Consider the following 19,973-nt stretch of genomic DNA (forward strand, 5'->3'; position numbering starts at 1 on the left):
ACTGACTGAGACTTCTGTAGCTATAGGGGGTGTGACCAAGTGTGTGCTGTTGCTGTGGCAACCTCACCTACACCAGGGCTGACATCTGGGCAAGGTGCCAGGATGACGCATTGTAGGGGAAAAGGGAGAAAGCGAAAGCGGAGTTCCTTCTCTTCAGTGCCGAAACCTGCCACCTGAAACGGTTTCAAAAAGATATAGTATTCTAAATACAAGTAGACTGAAGGGCTTAAGAGTAGCATCTGTAGCATTGAGGATATAGAGTTGAAACGTGGGGACAGGGACAACTTGCAGGTTTCAGTTATCTTATCTAGTATATGACAGCAATTGAGGTGAAAATAAATTTTCCAAAGACAAAAATCCAATATGACTCTGTTTTTAATTTTCCTATACTTGTCTGTGGTGAATTTATCATGATGAATTACAAGTTGCAGCTTCTCACAGAAACTACCATTGCTTTGGTGCTGTTTTAATATTATTTAAGTTTAAGCGTAATATATGAGTATTTAACAATGGATTTCAAGTCCTTGAAAAGCTAATTAAAAAAAGGCTGATAAAAGGAGAAATATGATTTGTGTCTGAGATGCTACAACATCATTCTTATAATTTATATACTGTCCACAAGACAAAAATTGTTCAAAAGTATTGCAAAAACCCAATAAAAAAGCAGTATGTGCAATCTGTACTTCTGTACAATCAGTCTGTAAGGACAAAACTCCCCAATATTAAAAATTATCAGAATACTTAATATCTGTGTAACCATTTTTATTCACATCTCTTTTATTCCTTTTGTAATAGAGGAGTGGATTTTTATGGACTCTGTGGAAGAAGTCTGCAGTTTTAATACAGTCTTTGCAGGAGGGGTTAGAATAGGGTGTTGCTTCAAGTGAAACCACAGTCCCAGACTGGCTGGAAAGCATGTAAGCAAAACTGAGAGAAACATGTCACCATGGGAGGAATGCTCAGCAGCTTTAATAACTCAATGAAGCCAAATCCAGTTGGGTATTAACAGGGGAGTAAATGAGCAGCTGCATTAGTACCTCTTTATGTTTTCACTGGCTCATGAAAACATTAGCAAATGCCCTAGACTGTCATTTTGGATTAGGATTGCTTAATGAATTACACAAAGGCTTTAGCAGAAGACAAGCCAAATTCCTCTTGTCTTTTTCTTTCGTATTCTCCACTGAAACAACCACAGTGTGACTACACTACCTCGCTTCCAGAAAAATTATACTCTTTGTCTTCAAGTTCTGTGAAATGACATTATCTGATATATGACAACTGGCTTAGTTGTTTCTCAGTAATGTCTGTTAATTTCTTACCTTTTATAAAGAATATTTTTACTGTTTGCATATAGCCACTCCATTTTCACTTCTGTTTTGACACTTAAAAGAGGCACAGCTCAAAACACAAACCCGTTTTTTATTGATCCAGTCAATTTCCCACATTTGGAAATTATGAAGGGGTAGCATTCTGAAGATGAAAATGTTTACAGGTAGCAGCAGCACTGGACAAAGAACACAAATATTAAATGTTTTCTACCTGTAAATAAGCCAGATATTGTAGAGATAGTTCTTTCTAGCATCTGCCAATGGCAAACACTCTTCTGAATGCCTAATACATGACACAAATACACAAACTATTCATCCATGCCTTAACATCCTGCTACAATATAGTTGTTAAGTGTCAAAGTGCAGATTGGCAAAAAATATGAAAATAAGATTGTCCTCCATCTCAGTATCTCTTGTGGACTTCCTTATTAGCAGTGGCATTTTCTTGCTCTTCATTTCTTACCATTCAGTGCCCCTGTTTGCCAGCCTTTAATTCTGAGGGACTTATAAAAGGCAACAAGTACACATTCCTGAGCTTTCTGCCCTGGAGGTTTTTTTTTTCTTTTACATAAAATAGCATGATTCCACTCCTCTCATTTTCAAACTTTATTCGACTTGAGCTCTTTCTGGATTGCATTTTGTTGGACAACACTGATATCATCCTGTAACTTCTTATTTTTTAGAAGAGGCATTATTAAGTAACAATTTAATGTACTGAAATCAAGCCAGAATTTAATTTTTACTTTTCAAATGCTCCTTGTGTCAAAAGCAACAATTCCAGAAATTATCATTATTTTGGTGAAAGCACGATACTGGAATTACAGGTATCCACAGCTGTCACCAAATAGTTTAGCACGCACCAGACCCACTTGAATTGAAAAGTGATTGTATAATGTGGTAATTTTTAATCCACACTGGGTCAGAAAATCTGGACAAAGTGAGTATTCAAAAATGGAGTCTAAAGAAGCTGTTATTTCTGTACAAAAGAGCAAGAACGTATGACTCAAAAGGCCACTGATCCACAGTGTACTGCAGTGCAGTAAACACTACAATGTACGAGTATCCTCATACAGATAGCAGCAAGAGGGAGTGTAAATCCTGCAATATGCCACAAGCTTCTAAATATAAAGAGAGATGTTAGCCTTTAAGGTTAGAAGAAATTGTTCATATCAGTGTTGGACTCTGTTAACTAGAATGCCTGGCATAGTTGTTCACATCTTCATTTTTCAAAGCAAAGACAGGTTTGAAAGCAGAATAATGTTCACATAGCCCCAAAAGTTAAAATGATTAATTCCCCACTACCAAAGAACACTGATAAAGCACACAACGGTCCACATGAGATGAATCACTGTTACATAAAACACAGGTCAAATTTCCATTAACAGACCAAAGATTGTATACCACATTGCATGTTATTTGCCACAGTGAAGTAATGAATCCTAGCCTTCTGCAAATTTTCTATCTTTTGCTTCCTAACATTTCCTATATGACTATACTTGAACTCATAAAACCCATGCTATTCCCTACCCTGGAGAAGAGGTGAAAATGCTATACTAAGTTAGAAGTTGGTTGAATATCTCCAGCTGACTGTTGACAAATAAAAAGTCCAAAAATTCTGCTTCTATCCCAATTACAGAACAGTAATTAACTTTGCCCTCACTAATAAGGAACTTAGAGATTCATGCATGGACAGAGAGAGAAGCAGGCAGGAAGATTAACACAAGGGTAGACAGGGTGACTGCATAATCTATATTTTGTAATTAATCTGGGATAATTTAATGTAAGATCTAATAAGAGGAGTAACTAGAGAGATATTCTGCAGACCTGTCAGGATATAGTTAAGAAAGAGAGGGTGTTTTTTTAATGTGGTCAGAAAAAACTCAAGGTAACCATTAAGAAGAAGTGAATCCTAGACACTACAGACCACTAGGAGTGTGAGTCTGCACTTGCCAGTGTGGAGCTTCATTCTGGAAGGTCCTCAAGGTTTGCCTTTGCAAAGGCTATTAGTAAACACAGATTAATACTTTCTGCATACACATAAAGAATATCAGCTGAGTGATCTTGAGGACATATATTGAAGAGATTATTGGGAGATATAAACAGGGTAAATAAGAGTTCTATCCTATTTAAATAGTGGGGGGGAAATGCACCAGTTTGACACATAAACTTCTCACGGACCAGATAAAGTTACAATAAATTCCTGGTTAATCTTGATAGATTTTTTATAGCATAAATTGTAATACTAGTAGAAAGAATCTTGATGCTTTATACCAATTTAAAGTATGATCTTACTGGTTTGCCACAGTCCTCCATTTGAATAAAAAACTTATCTCCCCAGGATAAAGAATGGCTGAGGATGCCAGTCAGGCTTTAAATCCAACTGGCAGACTGTGTTGGATCCTCTGGCTACAGACTTGGGACATAGCCTATTTGAGAGAATAAAGCTGCCTACCGAGTTTTGAAAAGCCCAAGGGGACAGTGGCTGTCTGGAATCCTTGAACTATGCTCAGCAGCAAGAACTGTGAGAGCAAGAACTTTCGTCACAATGTCACAAGAATTTACTCCATTTTTACAGAATTGTATTTGGGCATTTTTAACTTATTTTTTTAATATAAGAACATAGAAAACAGAAAAGTATGGGGAAATCCATACAATGTACTAAATAAGAAAAAGGATGAACATGAAAGTAGTCTTCTGTTTGAACCAGAAAATATATTGCAGTCTCATTTTTCAGTCTAAGCATCTAAATTTGTATTAAACATGACATCTACTCATCCCTGTATACAAGACTGATTCAGACTTACTGTCCAATGGCATGCTATAAATGCATCTTACATGAGACATTTGTGTTTTGTTCACATATATGCTGGAAGACAAATATACCATGAGGAAAACCACAAATGAAGGACAGAGAGTAATGCGATAGTGTACCCTAACTGCTAGGATATTTTTATAAATGAAGCCAAATACACACACACAAAACATATGAACTAGGTATGCTGAAATATTCACACTGATTAGATTCAGATTTTAGCAGCAATGAAAACTGATTCTAGATTGCACCCTGATAGAGCAGTGGGGAAACATCATGTCATCAGAAGCTGTATTTAAGTGAGTGGGAGGGGTGGCTGGCTGCTCCATGCAGCTTGAACTTTGTTATCATCTGCATTTGGAGAATCCAGATGGGCTGGTTTTGCGGAATCAGAAATCACAGTGTTTCAAGTCAGCTTATTCTACAGGAATAATGCTTAAGTCATGTCATCTCTATCTTGAAAGACTTTGAAAACAATTTTCTAGCTCTAATATGGCCAATATCCCATCCTATACAAGACTGGATGGGATAAGTGGCAGCTCTGAATATTGTGCCCACATTATGATGTGTGGCAGAAACTGGGTTACAGCTTTTCCCAGAAAGCCAGTGGCTTGTTAGTGAATTGCATTTCTTTGAAAGAGTAAGCTCCATTTGGGGGATGATCAGGTATTTAAGGCAGGGACTAGAGACTACAACACTGTAGGAAGGTTGGGATTTATGGATGAGAGAGCAAGCAATGAAAATTGTTGTTGGAACCATGAGCTAAAGGGGAGGGGGTTGTTTTTCCCAAACCATTTCTTTATTTCTGGGAACAAGTCTCTTAAAGGATTGTTACAAAGAGCTGCTTGAAACCACTTGTTCCCTCTCACAGTATACAGAAATTACACCCTGAATGAAGCAGACTCTCATCAACTACCATATGAGTGTTCCGGAACACCACAATTTTCTATAACACTTACAGTTATGTCCTCCTGACACTTCTGTATAATTCAACAGCACAGCTTGCCCTAATTAGTAAAAAGTATTGCTATAATATTGGGAGTTCAATATACTAAATTTAATTGAGCTTAACCAGATGCAAGAGGATTGACTCAGAAAAGCCACAGTCCCTGAGAAGACCATTATGCAAGTCAAAACAAAGCTCGTTACAGTAGTTCTCCTTTGACTAACTACCTAATAAAGTGAGACTTAGAAAGACACACCAAAGAGAAAAAAATTTCTCCAGTATAAATCTCACTAGCAAAAACTTCAGACGTATTTCCAAAGACCCTGATTAACTTCATAGGGAGCACAAATCAAGTTACTCCACCATGATATGTTGATGAAGAAAACAATACTTGGCTGCCTTATGATCATAGATCCAAAAGACAACTCAAAACAAACGTGGGTTGTTACATATGCCTAATACCAACCAAGATATGCTATGTACTAATATACCTGCAGCTTTCTAGATACAATTATATTTTAATACAAGAAAGTACTTCAATGTTTCATGTCACCCTTTTAGTGAAGAAGCCTTTGAATACTTGGAAACTGGTCTACTGAAGTCATCAGTGTTAGGTTACCCAAACTGCAATCTTCAAGTTGAACTGCATTAGCACCCAAGGTGAGGAGATCTCTCAAGACTTGGAAAGAAAAAATTACAGACTAAAGAACTGGAAAGGAACAGTGCTACCAATTCTAAATCAGTATTTTGAGATTTCATCCAGGGACTACCAGGAAGTTGTATATAGTTACCTGTGGACCTTATTGTGTAGCCACAGCATCCTTTCACACTGCCTTTTAAGCAGCCTAGAAAAAAGAGATTTTGCTGGCTGACAAGGGCAACTAAGTAAGTTTCTGTGACCCATCAAATCCATAAGCTTCATTCAGGATTACTGGATAAGCTGGAATCACAATTAGCTGACTAACTCAAAGAATGGGAAGTATTACTATTTTTTCCCATTCTGTATAATAAGTTGTAGGAACACTGCTAGGCTTCTTCCATCTCCCATGAAACTCCTAGTACCTTTGGAAGAGTTTGAGGACCATCAGAACCTGTTATGTCAGACCCAGCTGCTTTGCTTAGGAAGCTTAAACCTTTTCCAAAGAGACTGCACTCACACATCCAACTTGTGTAGTCTGCCTGAGGCAATCACGTTGATAGTGATACAGTGGGCCCTCACAGAAGGGTACCAGCATGATGTGCAAGATATGGAAACACAGACAGCTCAAGAAATCATCTGTATCTTATTGGTTCAGCCACCCACAAGCTTCAATGCTTTGATGCTATCATAATATAGCAGGCCATTTAGATTATAGGAGAACAGTGGACAACTCTGAGCAACTGGTCTCGATTAAGTCTGACAGAATTACGCAATCCTGAAGAGAAACAGAGCGTGGGTTTGCCAGAGTGTCTCACTGGTGTAAGTGGTTTTCCCACTAAAATCAGAAGGTAGACTAGCCTGGGGGTTACTGGAGTCATGGTAAAGGAAAAGAAGCTACCAGTGTGGGGCTTTGGTTTGTGTATTGAAGGAGAGGCTGAACTAAGCCAGAGGATGTAGGACTTCGAATCAGAAAAATGCTGAACTCAATCAGAATTCAGGTCAAATCAGCACTGCCGTTGTTGGACTGTTCATACAACCAAAATCATCATTTATCTATAAGCAAGACTGAAAAAAACCTAGAGGTGTTGTGATGTAGCTGAAATACCAGCTAAGAATTGGTTTTGATACCATGTTTTTAATAACATGCCACCTTTGACTGAAGAACAGGCATCAGTGACTAAAGGGTAGGTTTGTTTTCTGCTCGGATTAGAGAAAATTAGTGACTGAAAGCAATCAAGTTATTGCCACTTGATGAGTGGCACTTAATCAGTTTTGATTACATTAACTGACACACATAAACTCTTAGTTTATTGCAAATAAAAGTAAAATGTGTTACCCTGGACTGCTTTTAAGCATCAGGCATTTGGTTGCTTGCTTGCCCCTGCCCTACAAGCCCAGGTGTTTAAAACTGAACACTTTCCATGTGAACCTCCCACTGATAAGGCTGAAAGATTTCCTCATTAAAGCAAATGAGAGCAGAGCTGCTGAGAATAGCACCTATGCAATGCAACTTCCCAGCCTGAGCAAGCTTACTATCAGCCAGCCACAGAAAGATAGTCTTAACTTCAAGACTTAGAAAGAAATGGTCTCCTACCTAAATTCAAGGGTCCCTAAATGGATATATACAAGAAGAAACAAGAAGACTTCAAAAAAACCAAGGCAAAACTACAAGAATTTCAGACTGTCCATTTTCAAGGAAAGAACTCTATAGCTAACACACCATTAGTGCCATTGAAAGAATACAGAGTACTGTTTGTGCCCTGAGGGGTGAAATGCCAACTGTTGTTGTTCTGGGTTGTGAAATAAATTTGACCTGTGTATGAGCAATCACTGAGCCTGAAAAACAGTCTAAGAGAGATCGCCACATAACATTCGAACCCCTTTTTATGAAGTTCCCTTTCTCTACACTGCTCCCATACTTCGGTATTGCAGGCACACAAAATGCACACACCCTACCTCCCCTCCACTGCAGATCAGTTTTTCAAGCCCAGGGAACAGTGGTGTGATTGAGCTGAAATATCAACTAAGAATTTTTTGATACTATGTTTTTAATAACATGCCACTTTTGACTGAAGAGATTTAGGAATTCAGTCTGCTTTGTTTAGCGCAGGAGCAGTAACTTGTCCTTTTCATTCAAACATCTATCATTTCCAGAATGGGGGGTGTGGGGGTGAACCTAACAGCTTAAAAGTGTTTAAGGGGTAAGTGATAAGTTAACAACTGAGAGTTATGTTTATAAGGTTATGGTTATAAGGTTTTAGCACTCAGACATAAATCCAGTAATGGTGCTGTATTGTCTGAATGTAAATAAACTGAATTCGAATTTTATCAACAAAATTCTCTCCTGAATTAAAAAGCAGATGAAAAGAAGCCTTCTTGATGCAAAAATACTCTTTTTGTTTTACAACATAACTGATTTCCTGATCAACAAATGAAGTTAACACAAATTTATTACTTAATTTTAAGAAAGCTGGGTTCTAAATTGAGCTCCTTGTTTTGGATTCCATTTGTAAAATGTGCCAAACAACTGGAAAGGGCACAGTCATCTTTTTTTTCCATATTGTTTTCGTTTATAGCTCAAAAAAGGATTGTAAATTACTTATAAATTACTTAGGTTAATTTAGGCTGCAATCTGGAACTTAATTTAAGGATCTTAAGAACAAAAAAGCAAAACCCAATGAAGCAAAATATTGCCTGTTTTTCTTAAGTCATGCAAGCACATTTCTTTCCTTGAACAAATAAGTCTCTCAAGCAATTTAATGTATTTTTTCATTAATTTTTTTTCTAAACTGAACCACACGTGGAAAATGCATTAAGACATTTTTAAAGCAGGCTGGACTTTGAAGTTTAACTGGCTCTTTTCAGCCAGTAATATCCATGATATAGTAATATCAGAGATTCCTAGAATAGAATATGATACCTCATAAGGAATTTCAGTAGCAATTTATCTGGAAAGAAAGACAATTATTTCTAATTTGTTAAACTGAGGTGCAATTACTCTGCTCAGTAACTGCATGTCTTGTCTGTTGTCCCAGAGTCTTCATAAGTACCTTTCAGGAAAAAGGTGGGTTTTTTCCTCTGTAACTTCAGATTTATACAACATTTTATTAATAAAACCGGACCTTCTTGGCTCAGAAACAGAATAATAAGCTGTATCAGTTGTACTTTGCCTTCCTATTCTGGATGAGAAAATATATCCTCTGTAAGTGTCATTATAAGGAAAAGGTCCTGGAGTAAATTACATCCTCTTGATATTTCTTTTATCACAGACAGCAGCAGAGGGATGCTGCTATCTACAGAAATTACTGAGGCAAAATAGCATTAGTTTATCCAGTTCAGGTAATGGGTGTGCTGGTGGCCATTCGGCAGATCATCTGACCAATGACCCTGCAGTGTTCCTTGGCTGAGTTCTGTGCCTTTAAAAGACAGAAGCAAGTGTTAATAGAAATTAGCAAACTCTGTGTAATAATATTAATTAGAGCTTATCTAATTATAAGCTTTTATTATCTTATTATAAGCTGATCAAGAAAACAGTGATGAGCTGCTCTAAGTGATGAGCCACCTCCCATAGCATATTCCTGAAAAAGCTGGCGGCTTGGACAGGTTGTCTTAGTTTAACAAGATTACAATTTAGAAATTAAGAAACTTCAGGTGGAAATGCGGAAAAGAACAGCTTTTTATTAACAAAATCTGAATAAACAACAAATGGTGCAATCAAAAACTGTCAGAAGAAACAAAAACAAAGTCCCAATCCCCCAGGTGGGGGGGGGGAAGAAACCCGCAGCAAGCCGGGGCAGAGGGGGACAGAAGGGAGGGGGAAATGCAGGACTGTCCCGGCAGTTCAACAGCTGCTCGCAGCCACATGCGCCCGCAGCAGCCAGCGGCCAATGGCTTCACAGCCGGCAATGAAGGAGTCCTTCTTCCCACAGGCAGTCCTGAAAGCAGAATACCGAAAGCTCTGAGATGGGTCGGTCTCTCTCTCTCAGTCGTCCTCCTCGAAGTGTCCCGTGGGGAAAAAAAAAAAACTTCCTCTCAGGAAAAGAAAAGGAGGTGGCCGAAACCGGAGCTTCCCGCTCTGTCCGGTCCGCGGACCAAACCCAAAAACCCCCGAACCAAAGACTCCCCACCCGTCCCCGCGGCAATTGCGTTCCCGAGAGAGCTCGCCCTACCCCCGCTCCTGCGCTGCCCAGTGTGTGCGGCTTTGCTCCGTTACCCCCGCCCATTCCGGAAAAAAAAACGATTGGGGGTGGTGAGGTTTAGACATAGGGAAAAAATTCCAACATCTCTTTTCAAAGCTATGACACAGGTGCACTCTCTGCCAGAGGGTGGTGGTGGTGAACGGTGCTGCATCCAGTTGGCAGCCGGTCACTAGTGGTGTCCCCCAGGGATCAGTGCTGGGCCCAGTTCTGTTTAGTATCTTTATCCACGATTTAGATGAGGAGATTGAGTGTACCATTAGCAAATTTGCAGATGACACAAAGCTGGGGAGGAGTGTTGATCTGCTGGAAGGCAGGAGGGCTCTTCAGAGGGACCTGGACAAGCTGGAGAGATGGTCTGATTCCAACAGGATGAGGTTCAACAAGGCCAAGTGCCACTTTGGCCACAACAACCCCATGCAGAGCTACAGGCTGGGGAACAGAGTGTCTGGAGAGCAGCCAGGCAGAGAGAGAGCTGGGAGTTTGGATTGACAGGAAGCTGAACATGAGCCAGCAGTGTGCCCAGGTGGCCAAGAAGACCAATGGATCCTGGTCTGGATCAGGAACAGTGTGGCCAGCAGGACCAGGGAAGTGATTCTTGCCCTGTACTCAGCGCTGATGAGGCCACACCTTGAGTACTGTGTCCAGTTCTGGGCCCCTCAGTTCAGGAAGGATATTGAGGGGCTGGAGCAGGTCCAGAGAAGAGCGACAAGGCTGGTGCAGGGACTCGAGCACAAGTCCTATGAGGAGAGGCTGAGGGAGCTGGGGCTGTTCAGCCTGGAGAAGAGGAGGCTCAGGGGAGACCTCATCACTCTCTACAACTCCCTGAAAGGAGGTTGTATCCAGGTGGGGGTTGGTCTCTTCTCCCAGACAACCAGCAGTAGGACAAGAGGGCACAATCTTAAGCTCTGCCAGGGGAAGTTTAGGTTGGAAGAAATTTTTTACTGAGAGAGTAATCAGGCATTGGAATGGGCTGCCCAGGGAGGTGGTGGATTCACTGACTCTGGAGGTTTTTAAGATGAGACTGGATGTGGCACTTAGTGCCATGGTCTACTAACCACAGCGGTAGTGGATAAGGGTTGGACTTGATGATCTCAAAGGTCTTTTCCTTCCAACCTGGTTGATTCTATTCTATTCTATGATTCTGTGATTTAAAGAAGGATTAAAACTCCCCATACCAGTTACTTTTTTAGTGAGTGAGTTTCAGTTGTCCAAGTTCTGAGAGGACCAGAATGTTGCATCTGAGCTATGTTCTATGATCTTGTGGCAATGGGAGAAGGATAGACTTAAGGGAGGTACACTCAGAAGATCTATTGGAGCTCAGGCAGACTTGTCTACTGAGAATGTTTTGGTGCTCTGGTCTAGTCTGCTACCCCCTATTATGCTTCTTCAGGATCATGGGGGAATTATGTTTTCTCCCTTTAGAGTGGCAGTACAACATGGGCTATTATGCAGCCAGTGGACTGGTTGTTGGCTTTTTTCCTAGGAATCCCTTTTTTAACCTGGCTAGGAACCTGGGTTTTGCTAAAATGAAAATTATCTACTAATTTGATCTCTTGCTCCATTAACCAGGGCAGTGATCCCTTAGCAAGAAGGGAATAAAAAGTATTACCACTTCTGCTTCTGCCTGCCTTTCCAAGTTCTGGGCAGCCACAACAGTTCAAACAGGTCAGTATTAAGTAATCAGGCCACCTGGGCAAGACATACACAAAGCACTCCTCTTTACTGATGTCTTCAAATATAAACCTGGCAATTCTTCCACAACAACACTGATCGTTTTGCTCATCTTTCAGCTAGGTTCTCTTTTTCCTCTATGTTGCAACACTACTGCTGGGGACTTGTTTGTTTGTTTGTTTTCCATCCTCTATTCTCCCCCCCCCGCCCCATCTCCCATCACAGATCCTGTCCTATAATTTCTCATATTGGCTTAGTACCCCTCACTGCTTTGCTCAGTTACTTTTTCTCTTGCACATCCTCATCTCTTTGCTGAAAATCCCACAGCAGGGCTTCACAACACATCAGTGCTCTTCTGCCTTGGACCTTGCATCTTCCTGTCTAGACTACCTGCATCTCCAGTTCACAGCCTTGAACAGCTTTTTCTAATCTCCTCATGTCATCTCCATGTCCTGCTTTTATTCTTCTCAAGGACCATGCTATTTCTTCCAAGGGATAATTGAAAGGATATGTTACTGACTCCCACTCCATTTTCTTTTCCTTTCTTACATACAACGGTCTTTTCTGCCTCTCTTAACTGCACCTACATTTGTCCCACTAACCTTCTCTCATCAGAGCAGCCTTGCACTTGTCCTTTTATTCTTTTCCATAGCTAATCCAGCTCCTCACTTCAAAATGTACTTTAGTCTCTCTGATTTTAAGAAACTTTCTCTTTCTTCTGTGACCTTGTTTCAGTTACTTTCCACCTCCGCTTCCTGAATGAAATTCCCTTTGCTTGCTCTGTGAGGTAGTAATGACTTGCATTGTACTTTCTTCTGGGGATACTATCTGATTGTATTAGTCATCTTGTGCTTTGACTTTAAGTTGTTTGTAGTAGAGCCCATCTTTTCATTTTGGGTTTGCAAACAACTGAGCACAACGTGTTCTCTTCCTCGGCTGGAGCTGTGCACATAATAAATAATGGCAGAATGATGAATTCAGCACTTTAGCACTGCCATCCACTGTCTGTCTTATCATGACTTTCCATACTTGACTAAAATCTTGAAGTTTTGTTTTTGTTGCTACTGACTTAAATGTATTACTGTAAGCACAGTATTTGAGAGTAATAGAAATGCCCAAATTCTTTATGTTCTATTACTTTCAAATACAAGATGCATGTCTTTTGAAATATTGAGGTTGGTAGCTCAAGTATTGAAGAACTAGGGGATCTAGATTAAACTGCTAAGTACAATTAATCCACTTGAATTACTTGAATGATGTGTATATTTTGTAATATATTTTTCTCATGCTTAAGAAAAATGCAATATTTAAGCATGCATACAGATGCAAAAGGGAGTAACCTAAAAGTTGTATGATACTTCCCTTGACTACTCTTCCATCCTCCACCTCATTTAGCAATGTCCTGAGCCAGAGTTGTTTCTCTATTTTAATGATCTTCACTGGGTTTCCTTTTCATGACCACATCCAGTTTCTTGTTGAATCCGTATATAAAGACCTCTGTGATTTTTATTTCCTTCCCTCTCTATTTCATCTTTTTAAACTTTCCCCTCTTTCATTCCTTGGTTTTCTTTCACTTCATTTCTCTGATACAACCAAGCTGATTACAATTAGGCTTACTGATATATGATTAATATTCCATACTTAAAACAACTTGCCTTTTACATTTTGTAATGTGGTCCCATACTTAAACAGTTGCAGGAATATTTAAGCTCTTTATACAACAGCTCATTTGTGACAGGAGACTGTGAAAATCTATCAAGATGTGAGGTCCAATAGATTTTATATCTAAATGTATTTGAAGAAAGTTTTGAAAGGAAGAATAGACAGGAAAAAAAGGAAAAAATGTGCTTGGTGTTTCAGTAATTCAATTGTTTATCCAATTTACTGCCATGTGCTGAAATATTACCCAAAATTCTAGGAAATGAAGTGGATCATGAGTTCAAGGATGGAGTACTAATTGAATTCTTCATTGAAATGACTCATCTAAGCAATGCAGTGACCTGGACTGCCCTCCTGAATGTAAAAATCTTTATAAATGTATCCTGGCACAGGTGCCACACTAAAAGCTTGACTCTTCTCCGTCTAAAAGAAAGGTCATCTGTCAGAGGAGCATTTGCTGGAAGGGGGGCATTATTTCCAAGAAAAAAGCATTTTTCCTTATAACAAAGCAAGATGACTTGGTCTTGTTCTTACCCATTTTGTCTAAACCACTATTGGTCACACTGGGCACAAATCTTACTGAGTAAGCTACAGGGCTTAACTGAGACATGTACCTTACATTAACCCTCTATAAAGGCAGGATTTTTTCTTACCTTAATACTATACATAGAAAAAGAGCTATAATTAAATGAACTAACAACAGTTCTAAAAATGCTGAAAATAGGAGTGTTCATTTATACTGACTACAAGTTAAATATCAGATGTGTTTTGAAAATCCTTTTCCTTTTTTATGCCTACTCCTATTTTTTTAAAGAGGATATTGATTGGGTTTTGCTTCACTAAAACCAGCATTTATATTAATGTTGGATTTTTAATGCTTTAGACTTATTCATTCACTAAGGGACTCTTACAAGCCTGTCCTTTATTTCAGTAATATATACTTGAACCATAAACACCTACTTGGCATGAAATTTGAGCAGATAAGGCAAAGAAGTGTACAAAAAAAAGAGTTATTAATTTTTCCTACTTAGAAGTGACTAGAAGATAGGGCATTTGAATGTTTTTACTGTCTTACAAATAAGCAGAGATTTGCAGCCGACTTCCACTACACATGGACCCTGGGGTTTACACACACTTGAAAAGTATGACTCACTAGCAGAAAATACACACATCACAGAAGAACAGTGAGAGAGAGCAGAATAACTTTCTGAAGGTCTTTTGTTAAAATTTTGCCTTTTAGTTAAAAGGGTATTTGAAATAATTTTTGTCTCTCTTGAAGTTTTTTTCTGCCAGGTAGTGAATCACTAGTGCAAATAAATGGAATCTATTTCTTAAGAATATGAAGAAGGAAGATTGAGTTTGTATTGTTTGTCTTGAAAATATCTTAATATCCAGAAAATAGGGGTTTTCTGTAGTGTTTTAGTACACCTGTATTGACTGTCAGCATTATTCTGTCAATGTCATACACATGTCAAGTACACTCTCATGATATCCTTACCTCCAGAAAGCTGCAGAAAAAGTATAATCTTCACTAAAGAAATAAGCAAACAATTTTCCATTACTTCAGTATCATAAGTGATTACTGTCTCTGATTTAAAAAAAAATTTCTTGTGGCTGGAAAAATCTTAAGACAGTGGACAAATTACAGACTAGACGTATTTTATAATGTACTTACATATCACTGGCAATGGAAGAGTTCCTGGACATGGACTTTGGAGACAAGTCATAGTCACTGTCTGACCGGTAAAGGAAAGACTCCCTACGTTGACTGTGGACAAAATTTGCCTGAAGAATTAGCCCTGATCCAGGGCTTGTCATGGGATCCAAGGGACTTCGTCCCGATGATGTACCATTGTCTACATCGAAACTGCAAAAAGAAGAGAAAAATATTTATGCCACTGACTTAATGTTGAAATTAATAAACACTCTTCTGACAAAATTAGCATAGCTAATTGCTTCTTGATAGCAATGGGGAAATAAAGACCTGGTCATGTCCGCTGCTGAGCAAAAACACAAGGCACACAAGAGAAATACTTTAAAATTACTGATAAACAAAACAAACAAGTCTGAAGGAAAAGAAATTTCGTAGAGGAAAAACCCCAATATTAGGATAGAGGAAGCTTTATGCTTCTCTGCATGGAGAGTATCCGTGAGCTCTATACTGGAGGAAACATCATGTTTCATTGTTCTTTTCTTCAGGCCCTATCTCTCCTGAGCTGGACCCTCATTATCCTGTCTCCTGTTGTTAAGGCAGTTGAGGGCTCTTTTGTTATCAAGTAATCAATCACAATATTTTATTGCTACAAAAATATTTCAAGAATGTATTTCTTCTTATCCCAGTAAACAAAGTCCTGGGGTAGCTTTAAGACATATGTGTGTGCTTGGACACATCTGACTGCATTAGATTTGCTATTTTGCAACCAGGTTGAAGCAATGAGTTCTTTGTTCACCACCAAGCAGCACAACTTCTGTAGCCATTTGTGTCTTTGAATGACAGTTTATATCCAGCACTTCTGCTTGTTGTATTTGGTATGAAGAATGGCTTATCTTTCCTAGGGAACACAATTGTCCCAAGAGGCTGAAGGGCGAGGGGAGAGAAAGAGAGTAGATGCTGTTTCACATAGTCTGTGATATTTCCACAAAGGGTTTTCAAAATCAGTGGAAAGACCTTGAACAGGAGTCTGCAAACAATCAGACACTTGCACAGGGTGGGTGATGCTGAGAGCATGTGTTTATGGCAACCAATGTTGCTTGGCAGCCCAACAGTTGCGTTTGGTACTATATGGAGTCTTTTTGGAGCATGTGGATTCATTTTTAGACTTAATGTGTTGTGGTACATAATCTCAGAGGTTACAAATGTGTGGATTAACAAGACTAGGTCTTTAGGCTCATTTGCCATACTATTGGGAACTTAAATAGTACTGCTAAAGTATTTAAGAGAATGAGGGATGAACAAAGGATCTTTCACATGATTTTTTAAACGTGGATAAGTGTTAGCACCATAATATGTATTTGTATTGAACCCCTATAAAGTATTCAATTTGAAACTCATTTGAAGAACACTCATTGGTATTCAGTTACATCTAATGACAGTCGAAGAGAAAAGATGCAGTACAGGTCAGCTGTTGATTAGACTTCAGCCTAGTACTGGTGTCACAGAAGGTACATGCTGCTCTCTACACTAGCTTGTTTTATATGCCACTGACTTGAGGTTTCAATGAGGTTGCCACTTGAGTGCTTTACTGAAATGACAACATTCCTGTGGCCTGCTTCAGCTTTGTTAAATGAACTGATCAAAGAAACATATATTGCCTATTTTGACAGAGATGCTCATTGCGTGGCAATGTTTCTCTTTTTTAAAAAAATACAGAAAGTAGTATTAAAAACGTCAAGAAATTTTAGTAATTTAATTTTCTTTTCTCTGTAGTTTGCAGAACAATTCACTGCTGTAAATCAGAACACATACACTTCTTCCAAAATGTAATTTGATTATGTAACTTTTTCTGTGTACTCAAACTCAAACTAAGATTAAACCATGAGACATCCAATGAGAGTTCTGTCACTATCCTGCTAGATGATCTTGAACAGTGCAAAGCTCCTCTTTGCCATTCATTTTCCCTGTTTGTTGCATCTTTGTGATCACTGTGAGATCTGCTCACAAAAAGTATCTAAAAATGTATTGGAAAGGTCAAGATAGCATGACTCCTACTGTAAAATGTCATTTGCAGCTTGTACTGCCATAAGTTCATAACCCTATTACCCTTGTTACTAGCATGACTACTTTTACTCTCAATCAATATTTTTTGGGTTTGAATTCCTAAATATTCCAGGAGCACAAAATAATCATAATACTAATGAAGGATTTGGCTCATTACACCCAAATTTCCTAATCCCAAATTTCTATCTCATTGCCTAATTTTTTTTTTCCTTTAAGCAGCTGCAACAAAACATAGATTCCTAAACAATACAGTTTTCTATTTTTGTTGTTCTATTGAGGGCAGGAGGGCAAATCATTCCTGCAATTTGAGGTAAAACAGAAGACGACTGTTTACTCCTGTGCTCAATAAGACTAATTTCTGCAATGGCAACATAGTTTCAAATATACATATATATATATATATATATAAGCTTGTCTGAGAACTTTAAAGCAAAAGTTAAAAGTTGGATAGAAATAAATGAATATAAATGTAGGTGTTTTACAGCAGAAAAACTTTGAATAAAGAGTGACTACTAAATTGACTTTTCTAACAGTGGCCTTAAATATTCAACTGATTCAAAAGTATTTAAGTGGATTAGAGGAATATATGGTTCTCTTTTCAGATTTATTTTCTTCACCCACATTTTGTGGATATATGAGTATTATATTACCAGTCATTTCTTCCAGTCAGAAACTAAGGCAGACTTCTACGAATTATTTCACTGTTAGATTATAAAATAGTGAATTTTTAGAATTTATAAGTCTGTTAACTAGAACTGCAGTTTCACCAGCTGGGAGAGGCCCTGTGGTTTGCACCACCAGATAACCACAAAGATATTGCTGTTGTGACAGAAATTTTGTTCTGTTGCACTGCGTGGTGTCCACTAGATGGCTGTCAAAAGTAAGGAACAGGATCCAAATACATCAGCTGGATTTGCTTCGGGTTGTTCAAAGAAAATGTCTTTTATGAAAATATGTATCGAGAAAAAAGTTCAGTTCTATGGTCAAAGGGGAATGTGAATGTAACACTGGTTTTTCAGAAACATGATTATATTAAAAAGTTTCTAAAATGCTAAAGCAGTTAAGTGTCTTGTTTGTGTCTTTCTGGGACATTTACCAACACTTTCAGATACAAAAGCCTGTAGAACTCTAAATCAAAACAAGTGTTACTACACTGAAAATCAGATAAATTGTTTACTTGTCTGAATCACATGTCTTATTTGTAAGAAACTGTGCTGCTGATTACACTGCAGCAAAAGAATAGAGAATCAGAATGGGGAATTGAAGACTTTCACACCATTTCTTTGCTCTTTCTTGCAGCATACACTGAAAAAATTAAAAGTTTAACATACAAAATAGGATAGATCCTTTAATTTGCCTGGGCAGTAATTGCAAAAAGTCAGCTGTGGTTGCTTCATACTTATCTTTCCACTCCTGTTAAGTTTTAAGCCACAGCAAGAATATGCTGTGAATATTAGAGAATATTAGAAGGAACAGAGAAACTGAACAACGTCTTCACTGAAGTTGTTAGTAAGGAGCACATGAACCGTTTTGCTTTCATCTCACAAGCAGAAAGTGGCCATTTGAAGACAGAATTTTCCATTGCTCTGCAGCCAGCTTCAGACAATTTGCACAATGCATGCAAACTGAAGCTGACTTTAGTGACAGGAGCATTTGGCACAGCACATCACAGAATTTTATATGTTCAAAGAGCTTTGCTGCAACTCTGGAGATGCCAGAGGTATGAAAAGCCAATGATAATTCAACAACTTTTGTGTCTGCACTTTGACAAAATATTTTAGGGCATTAAGTGGATACTGTTTATCTTTAGAGCCTGCCTTGTTCAGCGTTTGATGATGACAAAGATGACATGAGATTAAATTCAGACTTTTTTTTCCATGTTTGCATGTCTTGCCCACCATCTGTCATCTAGGCTCTGTACTGAGATGGGGACAAAGGTGGTTAGCTATCTTGAGTGACTTCATGGCTGACCTTCCCTGTGCCCCTAATAGGACGAGAAGTAATAACATCATAAGCAAACTTTAGGAAGATTATTAGTGATTTGTTTTAGACAATAGTAGGACTCTGTGGCAAGCACAGGAAATGTTCTCAATCCTGGATCTCAGCAGCACTGCTTCATTGTTAATGACAGCACAGCTTCTTTGCACATTAAAAGAAATCCTCTGTGCACTTCCTTTTGAGTGCTTAAAAAATACTTTCCTACTCTGCAAGATTGCTAAAAGAAAAAATGGGGAGGCCTGTGTATAAAATAGGAATAATGACATCATAAGACACAAGACTTTGTAATTAAGGCTGCAGAGAAAATTTTCATATTGGTCTTCCTTATTACTGAGACTTATCCTGAGACATTCTGTTTGGTTTTTTTCTTTTGATTTGTGTAGGTTTTATTTTTAGAGAAGTAAGCAATAGCAGAAGAGAGAAGGAAATAAATTTCACCCTAAAATTAAGAATTTACTAGACTTTTTAAGAATACAAATTGCACTCCTGATATTCCCCCTTAAGTGTCTCCCCACCTTCATCTTATCTTGAAAGCTGAAGGGAGGGAGAGCCAAATTAATTGATCCTCTGAGGACATCTTATCTTTTAAGGCCATCTTTAAATAGAGGAACAAGCAAGTTTTAGAGGAGCAAATTTTGTCTCCCATCAAAGGAGTCCATTGTCCTACTGTCAAGCAATCTCTCCAGCCATCTGTGCTGTGACCTACATATACATCTCAATGTCCTTACTTCCAAGAAGTCCATCCTGTTTTTCACCTGGTAACATAACCCCCACATCACACTGAATGGCAGATTTTGGCACAACACCTGTAATTCACAGAAATTATCACAGACCTGCCCTGAAGCAACTGTGTTTAGGCAGGATCTCATTTAGAGTTAAAACAAGGTAATAACTGTATATGGTTCTGAGGAAAAGGTAAGTTATTCATCGCTTGTGCCCCAGGACAGGAACCTACCACTGGGGGAGGCCGCCTGTAGCAGCTGGAGAAAGGGAAGGATTGGA

The 19,973-nt window shown here is 38.6% G+C and overlaps 1 protein-coding gene across 5 annotated transcripts in view; it reads right to left on the reverse strand.

Moving 5' to 3' along the window:
* PDE4D (phosphodiesterase 4D) overlaps positions 1-19,973 on the reverse strand; it is a 389,547-nt gene that overhangs the window by 105,599 nt on the left and 263,975 nt on the right. For 4 of the 5 annotated variants that reach the window (XM_039379742.1, XM_039379743.1, XM_039379745.1 and 1 more), the window contains exon 2: positions 14,931-15,122. In XM_039379742.1, coding sequence (XP_039235676.1) covers positions 14,931-15,122 — 192 coding nt within the window. Of the gene's footprint in view, positions 1-67; positions 136-14,930; positions 15,123-19,973 lie in introns of those variants that run through there. The other variant, XM_039379746.1, reaches the window with a different exon arrangement.

This window comes from Pipra filicauda, unplaced genomic scaffold (genome assembly GCF_003945595.2).
Source record: "Pipra filicauda isolate LSUMZ 115617 unplaced genomic scaffold, ASM394559v2 scaffold174_size2080704_pilon, whole genome shotgun sequence".
NCBI lineage: Eukaryota > Metazoa > Chordata > Aves > Passeriformes > Pipridae > Pipra > Pipra filicauda.